The sequence below is a fragment of the Rattus rattus genome, chromosome 17 (genome assembly GCF_011064425.1).
Source record: "Rattus rattus isolate New Zealand chromosome 17, Rrattus_CSIRO_v1, whole genome shotgun sequence".
Lineage (NCBI taxonomy): Eukaryota > Metazoa > Chordata > Mammalia > Rodentia > Muridae > Rattus > Rattus rattus.
The window spans coordinates 44,126,024-44,139,669 of NC_046170.1; the positions used below are offsets into that span (position 1 = coordinate 44,126,024).

The following is a 13,646-nucleotide window of genomic DNA, read 5'->3' on the forward strand; positions in this document are numbered from 1 at the left end:
TTAAGAAGATAACCACGGGGCTGGAGAGATGGCTTAGTAGTTAAGAGCACTGACTGCTCTTCCAGAGGTCCTGAGTTCAATCCCCAGCAACCACATGGTGGCTCACAACCATCTGTAATGGAATACAACACCCTCATACTCATATTCATTAAACACACAAACACATAATTAATAAAAATGTTTTTAAAAAATTAAAAAAAGAAGATAACCACAGTGGAACACACTTGTAATTCCAGCACATCAGAGGTGGGGGGCAGGAGGATCAGCTAGGCCAGTCTGGGCTACTGGGTGAACATAAGACCTACAGGGGATTAGAGACCCTGTCTCAGAATATACACACCGAAAGGAGACGATAAAGGAAAGGGGAAGGGATAGGAGGGGGATGAAGAGAAGAAGAAGGAAAGACAAATGAGGTGGATTGATTTGGGGAACCCAGGAGTCATGGAGGGAGGGCTGTGAGGATCGTGAAGATGTGCTTAAGTTCTATCTACAGACATGCATATGTCCATGTGCCGTATATACACGTCATGAAGTTAGACGTGGGGCTAACCGGAAAGAGGAAGGGGTCTAGACGTTACTACAGGAGAGGCTAAAGGAGGAAATAATACGGTCAAAACATATATGATATGCTTGGATCAAAACGTCACTGTGAAATCCAAAGCTGTACGATGAACATTGAATATCCGAGGAGTGAGGGAGACGCGATCAGCATTTCTGAAACAGTCAGAACTTCCTGGGCTGCAGAAACCTGCTTGGGAAGAGCCTGCTGCTCTGTGCTGCCCCCTAGGGCCGCAGTTTATAAACGGGCCCAAATCTACAGAAACCCTTTTTGCCAGCTCTGGGTGCTGGAGAGAGACTCTTGAAAGGCTCCTCTCTACCGAGAGAGAGATAATGGATCAGGAGATGAGGCTGGAGCATGGCAGCCCTGTGCCTGTCAGACCTAGACACCCTTAGCCTTCACATCCATGTCAAATGTTCCCACTCTGGCCAACATGTGGTCACTCAAGCTGAACTTCACATCCCCAAGTTGTTCATCTAGCTTTGAGAAATCAGGGGATGCCGAATGAGCCTGACAGGCTAGCTCTATCTGTGCCACTCGGAAGGCCCCCTGCCTTAACCCCCGAGTTAAATCTCCGGAGCAGTTTGCTGCTGACCTGCATGTTCCCTGCCAGGCATGTCCCATTCCTTTCTTCTGTTGTGTGGGAATTGAACCAGGTGGGTCCTTCCACGTGCTAGGGAAGACCTCCGGCTTTTCCTTCAGTGACAGCGTGGTATCCAGTGTGGGCTCTTCTTTTCTGTTATTTATGTGAGAAGGCGTGTATCAGACTTCTCTCTGTGAGCCCATCTCTGCCCTTTACACAACCTTCTTTGGTTCTTTCAGCTTCCAAAGCCGACACCACAGGAGGAGGAAACCGAAGAGGAGCGGCAGTTCCGGGCCCTGTTCCATCGAATTGCTGGCGAGGTAGGATGCAGCCAGCCGCCGTGGTCTCCTCCGACCTCCGCCCCTGCCCTGGCTGAGGACCTGCTCAGGCTTCCCAATAGAAGACAGTGATCGTGAACAACAGCACCTCCCCATTCCCCAGTGGGCTTGTTGTAAAGCCAGCTCTGGACCCTAGAAGCCTGAGCACCAGCTTGCTGACAAATGTCAATCAATTCACCTCTGTTGGGGTGGGACTCAGGTTAGGGGTGGGACTCAGGTTAGGGGTGGGGCTAAGGTTAGGGGTGGGACTCAGGTTAGGGGTGGGACTCAGGTTAGGGGTGGGACTCAGGTTAGGGGTGGGACTCAGGTTAGGGGTGGGACTCAGGTTAGGGGTGGGACTCAGGTTAGGGGTGGGTCTAAGGTTAGGGGTGGGACTAAGGTTAGGGGTGGGACTAAGGTTAAGGTTAGGGTTACTCACATGAGCTCAGAACTGACCCAAAGATCTTTACTGTAGATCAGAAAAACTTCAAAGGGAGCAGTGACAGCCACCACACCCAGCTACCTAAGTGTTTTTTTGCACAAGGAGGTCTGGCTGGCTCCTCCGTACACCTGGGGGTTGAACATGGTCACAGTTGGCAATATTATAACATATGCCAGTCTGAAGCTTCCGGCCTGGGGAAGGGTCTTTGGGATGTCCAGCTCTGGTAAGCAAGTAAATTGTATAGGATATGGCTGCCCTGACCAGGGAAAACAGGCTTTTAGTGGCACAGCCAGCCACCCAGTTTGGTAGAGAGCAAGACCGGACTGAGCAGGTAGAACTTCACCTGGGGGGCGGGGTGCTTTTGTTTGTTGTTGCTAATGACGAATGCTGTACACACACACACACACACACACACACACACACACACACTCCCCCAGTGAGTTCTGTCTCTTGTGGAGAGGTATGAGAAGCTGCTTGCTCTCCAAAGGTCTTCTGACTCTTTAACGTCTCTGGCAGCTTTTTGAAGCACTCTCAGAGAACACCGCAGCTTGCTTTTCCCCTTTCCCGAGTCTTTCCAGGTTGCTGTCTCCCCTGGCCCTTCCCTGAGAAGCCAATGGGTTGTAGCTACTGTGGAGATGAACTCAGTTCCCAGCACAGTGTCTCCAGGGCAATTCTCTCCCAGGAGCCAAGAGAAGTTTAGAATTGTAAGGACCATAAAGAACAATTGTCTCCACTCCACAGGACATGGAGGTGTCAGCCGAGGAGCTTGAATATGTTCTAAATGCTGTTCTGCAAAAGAGTAAGTGTCATTCCCACAGGGGACAGGGCTCCCTAGAGAGAAAGAGTGACTACCCTGTCAGGATTCTTCCAGGCTCTGCTAGGAGCATCAGACTTGCTCGCCATGGCCGATGGGTATGCAGACCATCTGGTCTCATTGCTTAATCCCTAGCTGAGACACGGTTCCAGCAGAATGGTCTATAGACTTTTCTACAGAAAAGCTAGCGGCAAAGAAAAATCATTGCACCTCATCACGCCCAAGAAACCACTGTCACTGTATGTGTGGCCTGTGCTCTGCAGACATGAATGTGTGCACATATGTGTATGTGTGTATCTGTGCTGTGCATGTGTGTATATATGTCTGTGTTATGCACGTGTGCATGAGTGTGTGTGTATATACATATATATATATGTATTTCCTGTACCGTGTGTGCACTTGTGTATACATGTTTATATTCTTACATGTATATATGCATCTGTGTTTGCACATGTGTGTACAAGGTCCATCTTTACCACAGCAGTCACTTCCTATTCTACTCTCCCCAACTCCTGGGAGCCTCTCACCCACTTTCTGCTCAGACTTACTATACTGACATTTTATATCAAAGAATCATACATCATGTGGTTGTTACTGAATTCTTACACTTAGCATACTATTTAGTGGGTTAATGTGTGCGTGTGTATGTGTGTATGTGAGTATGTGTGTGTGTGTGTAAGTGTGAGTGTATGTGAGTTTGCACGACTGTGAGTGTGTATGTGTGTGAATGTGTGAAAGTGTGAATATGAGTATATGTGTGATTGTGTGTGTGAGTGTATGTGTGTATGTGTGTGAGTGTGTGTGCAAATGTGAGTGTGTGTGCAAATGAGTGTGTAAGTATGTGTGTCTGAGTGTATGTGTGTGAGTTCGAGTGTGTGTGCATGTTTGTGTTGTTTATATTACAGGCATGTACCGACGACGACATGTAGAGCCAGAGGACAACCTCAGCTATGGCTCCTCGGGGCCAGTGGCCTTGTTTTCTATGTTTGGATGGAGTCTCTCATTGGCCTGGGACTCACCAAGTAAATGAGCCTAGCGAGCCAGTGAGTCCCAGGATCCCAGCTCCCCACGCTGAGTTAAAATCCAAGCCAGTGTTCCAGCCTTTTCCTGTGTATTCTGGAGGACTGAACACATCTTCATGTTTAAGAGACAGGCACCCCATTGATGGCACCAACTCCCTAGCCCTTGGTTTTATTTGTTGAGAGGGGGCCTGGCTAAATGCCTAGACTGGCCTCAAATTTATATTCTTCCAGCCCCCAAATCTTGAGTGCTAGGATTGCAGGCCTGTGGTGTACCCAGCTGTTGGGCATGAATATCAAATTTCTTCAGCAGTTTGGGGAGAGAGAGTTATTCTTTGTTTTGTTTGAAACTTGGGCCTTGGCTAGCCTGGAGCTTGCTATGCTGCAGACCAGGCTGGCCCCAAACTCAGAGATCCTCCTGAGTGCTGGGATTTCAGGCATTCCAACCACTGCCAGGCATAATTTCTAAATAACAGTTGTGATTTTAACCAGGACAGTGACTGGGCTGGAGGTGGTGGCTCAGTGGTTAAGGGCACTGCTGCTCATGCTGAGGACCAGACTTGGGTTCCCAGCAGACCAGAGTTGGGCTGCTCATAATCTCCTGTAACTCCAGCTCTGGGGGAGCTGATGCCTCTTTCTGGCTTCCACAGGCACCTGCAGGCACCTGAGCATACACACACTCACACTCACACACACACACACACACAGAGACACACATGCATACACACACTTACATCACACACACTCACACACACTCACTCACATGCACACACACACTCACATGAACACACACTCACAGACACACATGCATACACACACTCACACATACACACACACTCACAGACACACATGAACACACACTCACAGACACACACACTCACACACACACACACTCACATGAACACACACTCACAGACACACATGCACACACACTCACACACACACACACACACACACCACACACCCCCCACCCACCCACCAACCTCCACCACACACACACACACACACACACATACACTCACACACACAGGCACACACATACTCACACATAGGCGCACATACACAAATACACTCACATACACATACTCACACACACTCACATACACATACACACTCTCACACACAGGCGCACACATACATTCACACAAACACACACACACATGCACATCACATGCACACACACACACACACACACACACACACCACATGAACACACACCATGGACACACATGCACACCCACACATCACAAATTAACAGGAAAACAAATCTTGCACACACAAAAGCAGACACACACACAAAATCTTAAAGGAAAACAAATTCCATATTGTAAAAATGCTAAATTAAATGCACAGGAACAGCTCATCTCTAAGGCTTTCTGCAAACTTTCCTTTTGGAAGTCCAGCCCCTAGTGTCGACCTCCTAAGACAATGTCCACATCACTGTCCTAGAAAGCCTGATCAGTCTACATTGCTGGGCTCCCAGAAGAAGGGAAGATACGTTTGTCTTATCAGGGTCATTGATCACTTGGCTGCCTTTGTGATTGCAGAAACAGCCCTCAAGTTCAAGAGGCTGAGCCTGCTTTCCTGCAGAAACATTATCTCCCTGATGGATGTATCCTTCTCAGCAAGGTCCCTCTGGGCAGAGGAGTCCTGTGGCGCTCACTCTCCCAGCTCAGGCACTGCAGCTCTAAGAAGAGGAGGCTTTGTCAACCTAACTAGGGTTGGGTCAGGATCAACAGAGCCAGAACAATGCAGTAGAGAGAGGGTTTCTGAATGGAATGGAACAGGGTTGGGGTGAGGGTCCCCTAAGAGGATAATGCATCTGTTTTCCTGCATTGTGAAATATTAAGGTTCTTGCCCCATATCACCTTCCATGTTCCCTCCTCAGAGGTTCCTGTCCCCAGGTTACTCTCCCAGGGCCCCAAATCTTCACTCATGCCACACCGCCCTAGCCTCCTCCTGTGATCCCAAGGCTGGGCTCCCACAAGGATTCCGAGTTGAAAGATCCTTAGCTTGTGTGGTCAGACCAGCGGCAATGGGAAGATGGAGTTCGAAGAGTTCCGGGTATTCTGGGACAAGCTGAAGTACTGGATGGTACGTGATCTGGTTCAGACGCCCAGCAGAGCCGGGCCAAGACCCAGGCTACAGGCTGAGAGAGTCGTTAGGAGGGAGTCAAGGAACCACAGTGCATCCTGATGCTGGCAGAGGGACCACAGTGCATCCTGATGCTGGCAGAGGAACCACAGTGCATCCTGATGCTGGCAGAGGGACCACAGTGCATCCTGATGCTGGCAGAGGGGTGCATCCTGATGCTGGCAGAGGAACCACAGTGCATCCTGATGCTGGCAGAGGGACCACGGTGCATCCTGATGCTGGCAGAGGAACCACAGTGCATCCTGATGCTGGCAGAGGGACCACAGTGCATCCTGATGCTGGCAGAGGGACCACAGTGCATCCTGATGCTGGCAGAGGAACCACAGTGCATCCTGATGCTGGCAGAGGAACCACAGTGCATCCTGATGCTGGCAGAGGAACCACAGTGCATCCTGATGCTGGCAGAGGGACCACAGTGCATCCTGATGCTGGCAGAGGGACCACGGTGCTTCCACCAGAAGGGAAGGGGACAGAAGGGGACCCATGGCTGGGAGTAGAGCTACAGCGTGAGACCCAAACTCCTCAGCACCCACGGAGGAAAGGAGGGCCTATGGGCGGGGAGGTGGCTAGGTCGGTAGTGTGCTCCCATAGCATGCATGAAACCCTGGGTCTGATCCCAGCGGGAAACGAGGCCTGGTAGAGCACGTCAATAATCCCAACCTCTAGGACCAAGGACTCTAACCTTTGTAAGGGCAAAAGGATCAGAAGTTTAAGGTCACCTTCTTCTATGTAGAGAGTTGGAAGCTAGACTGGGCTACATGAGACCCTGTCAGTGTGGGAAGGAAGGAAGGAAGGAAGGAAAGGAAGGAAGGAAAAATGGAAGGAAGGGAAAAAGGAAGGAAGGGAAAAGGAAAAGAGGAGGAAAGGAAAGGAAGGAAAGAGAAAGGGGTGGGTCCAACCTTGTCTGTCTTGAAGGCCGCTGTCATCCCTAGGCAGCTGCAAACTGTCACTGGTCCCTGGCTCTGGCTTCTCAATGCTCTGCTTCCTGGCCCCAGGACCTGTTTCTCCAGTTCGATGTGGACAAGTCCGGCACCATGTCTTCCTACGAGTTGCGGACGGCACTGAAAGCTGCAGGTAAAGAAACAAGTCGGCCGTGTATTCCCGCGGACATTTTCGTGTTTGTATGTAAGTGGGGGCAGCACGTTATAAAGCTGGAAAGACCATGAGAGAAGAGGAGGAGTCAAGGCTGGTGGGGAGGCCAGGTGAACACGTGACGGTTGTGGGGAAAGGAGTCTGGGTGGGATGGGGGAGGGGAAAGGGGAAATGGGGAGGGGAGAAGGTATGGGAGGAGAATCAACATCAAAAACCTGAACTGGGCTCAGTGGGGACTGAGGTTGGCCCACCATGCTGCATTCTAAACAGTCATTTCCCACTGTCCATAGCAGAAGGCACAACACAGGATGACACCTCAGGTCCTTTGGGAAGAACAAACAGTGTCATACACCTGAGACAGTGCCTGATTCTCTTAGGGGCTTGTGACCCCATCTTCAGGGCAGCCTGGATTGAGCAGGGAACTACAGAACCTAACCGAGTCTTTGCAGTCCTGCGTTGGTACGGGGAGAGCCGCTCAGGCTCCCTCGGTCCCGTAGATGCAGATCCAGGGTTTAGGAATAGCTGAGGCCAGGCCTGATGTGTGTGTTCCAAAGACGGTGCCCTGAGCCAGAGCAGCCCCCACCCCTGGTGGGCTTCCAAATGCTCCCGTGGATAGGCATGCACCCAGAGTTAGTGTGGGGACACAATGCCACCCCCAAACCACAGATTGGGAGGCAGAGTGATGAAAAGTCAGACCCAGATGAAATTCCCACTCACCCAAACCGTCTGACTGTCTTAGTTAGGGTTCCCATTGCTGTGAAGAGACACCATGACCAAAGCAACTCTTATAAAGGACATTTCATTGGGCCTAGCTTACAGGTTCAGAGGTTCAGTCCATTATCATCGGGGCAGGAACATGGCAGCATCCAGGCAGGCATGGTGCAGGATCTGAGAGTTCTGCATCTTGTTCCAAAGGCAGACAGAAGACTGACTTCTAGGTGGCTAGAACAAAGGTCTTAAAGCCCATTACAGTGACACACTTCCTCCAACAAGGCCACACCCACCCCAACAAGGCCACACCCACCCCAACAAGGCCACACCCACCCTCAACAAGACCATACCCACTCTAACAAGGCCACACCCACTCCAACAAGGCCACACCTCCAAAGAGTGCCCCTCCCTGGGCCAAACATATTCAAACCACCACACCGATGAATGAGGAAAATGAGGCTGCAGAAATGGAGCCATGGCCTGTGGTGGCCAGGCCATCCCCAGAGCCACACTGGCCTCCAGTGTGCACAGTTCCAGCATGATGTGAGGAATGAGTCCCTACACAGCACTGCTCACTGAGGGCAGCAGCAGTCCCTTACAAGATGTCTCCAATACCTTGGATCTTAAGGCTATTATTATTATTATTATTATTATTATTATTATTATTATTATTATTATTTGTATTCTTTCACAGTCCAGTCATTTACTCCCCTCCTGGTTCGCCCACCCACAGTTCCTCATCCCATTCCTCCTCCCTCCTGTCTCCAAGAGGATGCCCCCACCCCTTCCACCCCCTGCTCTTAAGAATCTTAAGAAATACCAGTGGGCTTGACCACTAGCCCAAGGACCTGGATACAATCCCAGAACGCATGTAAGATAAGTAAGGCATGGTAGCCTGTACCTGTAATCCCAGCACTGGAGAGGCGGAGGCAGGAGGATTCCTGAAGTTTGCTAGTCAGCTAGCCTAGCCTACTTGGCAAGTTTTAGACCAGTAAGGGGGGTGACCCTGAGGAATGAGAGCTGCCTTTGACCTCTGACCACCACCCACACTTTTGCACATCCACGTGAACACATGCACACGGGCTTTGTCCACTGAAGAGTTCTGTGCCTCTGGGGGGTCCCAGAGATGTTGGCTCACTGCGGGGCTCAGTCAAGGCAGGTCCTGAGTCTCCTCCTGTTGCTCTGCAGGCTTTCAGCTGGGTAGCCATCTCCTGCAGCTGATCGTCCTCAGGTATGCAGACGAGAACCTCCAGCTGGATTTCGATGACTACCTCAACTGCCTGGTGCGGCTGGAGAATGCGAGCCGTGAGTGTGCATGGGAGCCCTGAGTGTGCGGGCAAGCTAGGAGTGTACAGGGGAGCCCTGAGTGTGCAGGGAAGCCCTGAGTGTGCAGGGGAGCCAAGCGTGTCCTGAGGGGACCCCTGGGAACACAGAGTGCCCAGCTCAGGGTCTCCAGTCACCATCTAAGAGCACATAAGAAACAACCCAGGGAAAAGAAGGCAGATCTAGGACGCAGAGGGCCACTGTGGATGTCTGTGCAGACACCCGAGCCCTGTGGTCAGCTGAGAGACAGGGTATAGAGTGTGCAAACAACGTCCTGAGATTACCATTTGTTACACACCTACAGGCTGTGAAGGGTTGTGACTGGGCAGGGTTTGCGCCTCCTACTGGGAAAAGGCCAAGTCCCCTCACAAAACTCAGAGTGAGAACTCTCTGTCCCTCAGCTGCTGTCTCCTGAAAGCCCCAGACACAGACACGGCCATTTAAGCAGGGTCTGCTGTACAGGAAAGACGGAAGGCGTGTGTGCAGATACTCCACGGAGAGGTCGTTGTCACACTCTCTCCCAAAATAGCCCAGAAGGGTGGCCAAATGCATCCAGGTCAGCTCAGTCATCCAGTGTCCCTTCAGCTGCAAACAAACATGTCCCACTGTCTTGTGGTTTTATAATTGACATGCATTCTACACACCTAGTAATTTTACACACCTGCACAACCATGGGATGCCCAGTTCATAGCGAAGTGTCCCAGTGTGATGACAGGATGTTGTCACCATTTCTTGGGGGACTCAGCATCTAAGAAGATCCATGCTACATTTATTTAACCCCCTGCCTGACTCCCTCCTCTCTCTCTCTCTCTCTCTCTCTCTCTCTCTCTCTCTCTCTCTCTCTCTCTCTCTCTCTCTTACACTCTCTCTCTGTCTGTCTCTCTCTCTCATGCTCTCTCTCTTGCTCTCTCTCTCTCCCTCTCTCTCTCTCTGTCTCTCTCTCTCTCTCTCTCTCCCTCTCTTTGTGTCTCTCTCTCTCTCTCTCTCTCTGTCTCTCTCTCTGTCTCTCTCTCTCTCTCTCTCTCTCTCTCTCTCTCTCTCTCTCTCTCTCTCTCTCTCTCTCTGTCTCTATCTCTGTCTCTCTGTCTCTGCCTTTGTCTCTCTCTCTCTCTCTCTCTCTCTTGCTCTCTCTCTCTTACACGCTCTCTCTCTTACATGCTCTCTCTCTTGCTCGCTCACTTGCTCCGGGACAGCCCCTCCTCCACCTTGCTAATCAAGGTTTGGCTGTGCCTCTTCTGGAGGTGGGAACCGGAGGTCCGGAGAAGAAAGTCCCTTCTCATGTCACCCAGGCCAGGAGCTGAAGCCTTGAATTGGTCTCACCCTGCCAGGCAGGTCTGATCTCCACCAGAGGGAGCAGCTGCCCGCAGATTTCCCAGTGGTCCAAGAGCCCTTAAACCTACCCAAGGGTCTGGCTCTACTGTGACTCTGCTTCCTCCCTCCCACCAGGGGTGTTCCAGTGTCTCAGTGTGAAGAACAAGGACTTCATCCATCTCAACATAAACGAGGTATGGCCAAGCAGACCCCAACCAGGGCCTGGCAGAGTATGAACACTCTAAGTGGAGCCCCAGGCAGGGCGAGAGCTCGCTGTGGGCAATTACCCCATGTGGAGGCCGGTGTTTCTGTCCACTTGGCAGTCAGCATAACCAGCGCTGTAATCCTGTGAACTGTGGGTGTCTCCATCGCCCTGGTGTCTGCTCATGCTAGCCCCAAGAAAGAGGGTGGGGAGGAAACAGAACGTTCCAGATAAACATGAACAAGCCCAGTGAGAAGAAGGGAGAAATGAGATGCCTGACCCCACCCCCACCTCCCTTCCCGTGGTAGAGGGTCAGCTTTCTCTGAAAGGCAAATCGCCAAAAAGCAAGCCCAACTCACACTACCCTGCCCCAAGCTGTCTCTACAAGGCTGTCCCCTTCAACAGGGACAGAACACGTTGTATCCCTCCGTCCTATCTGCCCTCTACTGAAAGTTCACTTAGCCTTTTCAGGGTTTATCTCACTGGGGAGAAGTACCTGCTGCACAAGCGTGAGGACCCACGTTTGAACCTGCCCCATGGTCCCTGGGAAAAGCCACGTTTGGTGGCACTCCCTCCACACGGTATCTGGAATTCCAGCACTGTGTGGGGGTGAGGCAGGTGGATCTCTGAGGCTCGCTGGCTTCAGCCAGTATGGTCCATTGGTGAGCTTCAATTTCAGTCTCAAAATATAAAATGGGGAGAAGAACACCCAATATCGACCTCTGGTCTGCACCACACGCACATACGCATGCATGTAATTATACACGAGACACACCCAGCAATCTGTTTTAATTTAAATTTTAAATAAATGGTTTCACGTTGAGTCAGAAGCCCAAATGTGTACAAGATGACCAGCAGAGTTCTTGCGACACAGACAATCCGAGGCCACGCCCCAGTTGCTGGGCTGGGTTTCCTAAGCCCCATCTCTCTTTCTTCCAGTTCATCAACTTGACCATGAACATCTGAGCTTGCACGGACCTGATGCCGTCTGCCCCCCTGATACTCAGCTGCTGGACCATGAACCTCAGAATTTTTATTGGAGGGCCATCCCACCCATTGCTCTCTCCCCACTCCACACCACCCTCCTTCCCTCCCTGTCGAGATTTAAATCAAAAAGGGATTGGCCATGTTCTCCGATTCGGTGATACTTCTTCTAAGATCATTGCTCCACAGGAACCCATGGCACTGCCTGTGTCTGTGCTCAGGCCTGGGGTTGCTGTATGCTCCTCCCCCCACTGCCCTCCTCCACCAACCGGAGTCCTGGCTTCCGAGTGCTCCAATCATGCTATCGAGACACACGCTCAATGTTTTTCTTTACTCAAGGGGAGGTTATTGAAAATGTTAGTCTCATGAAAAGAAGCCTGCTGATGCTGAGTCTAAAGTGCTCCGGGGTAGCATGGAGATTATTGTGAGGGACTACCATGGGAGACCGATGACAGTACTGTGTGTGTGTGTGTGTGTGTGTGTGTGTGTGTGTGTGTGTGTGTGTGTGTGTCTGTGTGTGTGTGTGTGTGTGTGTGTGTGTGTATATAGATTTTTTTTTAAGCACAGAGATGAAATATGAGTGTCTTTATTTTTGTGTGTTGTGGGAGAAAAAAATGTGTAAGCACAGTTTTTTTGTGTGTGTTTGTGTGTGTGTCCATGTGTGTATGTGTGCATGTGTGTGTGTCTGTGTGTGTGTATATGTGGATGTGTGGGTCTGTGTTTTTATGTGTGCATGTGTGTGTGTATGTGTGTGTGTCTGTGTGTGGGTGTATGTGTGTGTGTGTCTGTGTGTGTGTATGTGTTGTCTGTGTGTATGTGTGTCTGTGTGTGTGTGTCTGTGTGTGTGTGTGTGTGTGTGTGTGTGTGTGTGTGTGTGTGTGTGTGTGTGTGTGTGTGTATGTGTGTGTGTGTGTGTGTGTCTGTGTGTGTGTGTGTCTGTGTGTATGTTGTGTGTGTCTGTGTGTCTGTGTGTATGTCTGTGTGTCTCTGTGTGTGTCTATGAGTATTTGTCTGTGTATGTGTGTGTGTCTGTGTGTATGTGTGTGTGTGTGTGTGTGTGTGTGTCTGTGTGTGTGTGTATGTGTGTGTGTGTGTCTTGTGTGTGTATGTGTGTGTGTGTGTGTATGTATGTGTGTGTGTCTGTGTGTCTGTAGCTGTCTGTGTGTGTGTCTGTGTATGTGTGTGTGCTGTGTGTCTATGTGTGTGTGTGTCTGTGTGTGTGTGTGTGTGTGTATGTATGTTGTGTCTGTGTGTGTCTCTGTGTGTGTCATCTGTGTTTGTGTGTCTGTGTGTGTATGTTTGTCTGTGTGTGTGTGTCTGTGTGTGTGTCTATGTGTAAGAATGTGCACATGAATGCAGATGCCTGAGGAGTCCAGAAGAGGGCGTGGATTCCCTGGAGCAGGAGTGAATTCTAGGTAGTTGTGAGTCTCTTGAGAGGCATGCTGGGAACTGCAAGAGTAGTATATATTTTTTTGGCGGGGGGACAAAGTCTCACCTATGTAGCTCAGACTCACAAAGATCCTCTTGCCTCTGCCTCCCCAGTGCTGGAGTTTAAGGTGTGCACCACCAGGCCTCCCCAGCAATATTATTCTTAACCCATGAGCCATCCTTCCAGCCAGCATTACTTTAAAATAACAACTCTCCAGTTGCAGGAATGATACAGGGGTTAAGAGCATGAACTGTTCTTGCTAAAGTCTCAGTACTCACCTGCCACCAACTTCCTTCCTACAGAGTGGTCTCAAATCCCCTGGGTGTCTCTATAGGTCCTGACACTGAATCCCCTGGGCTCTGCCTGGTGTAAATTACAGAACCAGCCCCTGAGATTCAAAAATTGGAGCTGGCTCCAAACTCCCCCAACCCTGTCACCTCAGAGCCTTGCGGTCCAATGAGAGACAAGGGCTTCAGAAAAACAGGGCATGTGACTCGGGTAAGGGTACCAAGCTCACTGGTGCCAGCCCAATTCAGGGCCCTGAGTCTTTTGTGAAAACAAAGGCTTGCTCTACAGAGAGCCAAGAATGCCTGCCAACTACCAGTGTGAAGGCTGCCCACCACCGCAGTAGAAGGCTATGGTAGCTTCCAGCGCCATGGGGCATGTTCCCAGCCCCTCGGCCTTTCAGAAGGGATGAAAGGAAGGG

The 13,646-nt window shown here is 50.7% G+C and overlaps 1 protein-coding gene across 1 annotated transcript in view; it reads left to right on the plus strand.

Annotated features, from left to right (window-relative positions):
• Positions 1-11,823, plus strand: part of Capn9 (calpain 9) — a 36,204-nt gene extending 24,381 nt beyond the window's left edge. Inside the window, exons 13-20 of the mRNA XM_032888011.1 lie at positions 1,382-1,462; positions 2,643-2,700; positions 5,282-5,346; positions 5,760-5,828; positions 6,884-6,962; positions 8,880-8,996; positions 10,461-10,519; positions 11,467-11,823. Of these exons, the coding sequence (XP_032743902.1) occupies positions 1,382-1,462; positions 2,643-2,700; positions 5,282-5,346; positions 5,760-5,828; positions 6,884-6,962; positions 8,880-8,996; positions 10,461-10,519; positions 11,467-11,493 (555 nt within the window). The 3' untranslated portion in view covers positions 11,494-11,823. The remainder of the gene's footprint in view (positions 1-1,381; positions 1,463-2,642; positions 2,701-5,281; positions 5,347-5,759; positions 5,829-6,883; positions 6,963-8,879; positions 8,997-10,460; positions 10,520-11,466) is intronic.
• Positions 11,824-13,646: the final 1,823 nt, after the last annotated feature.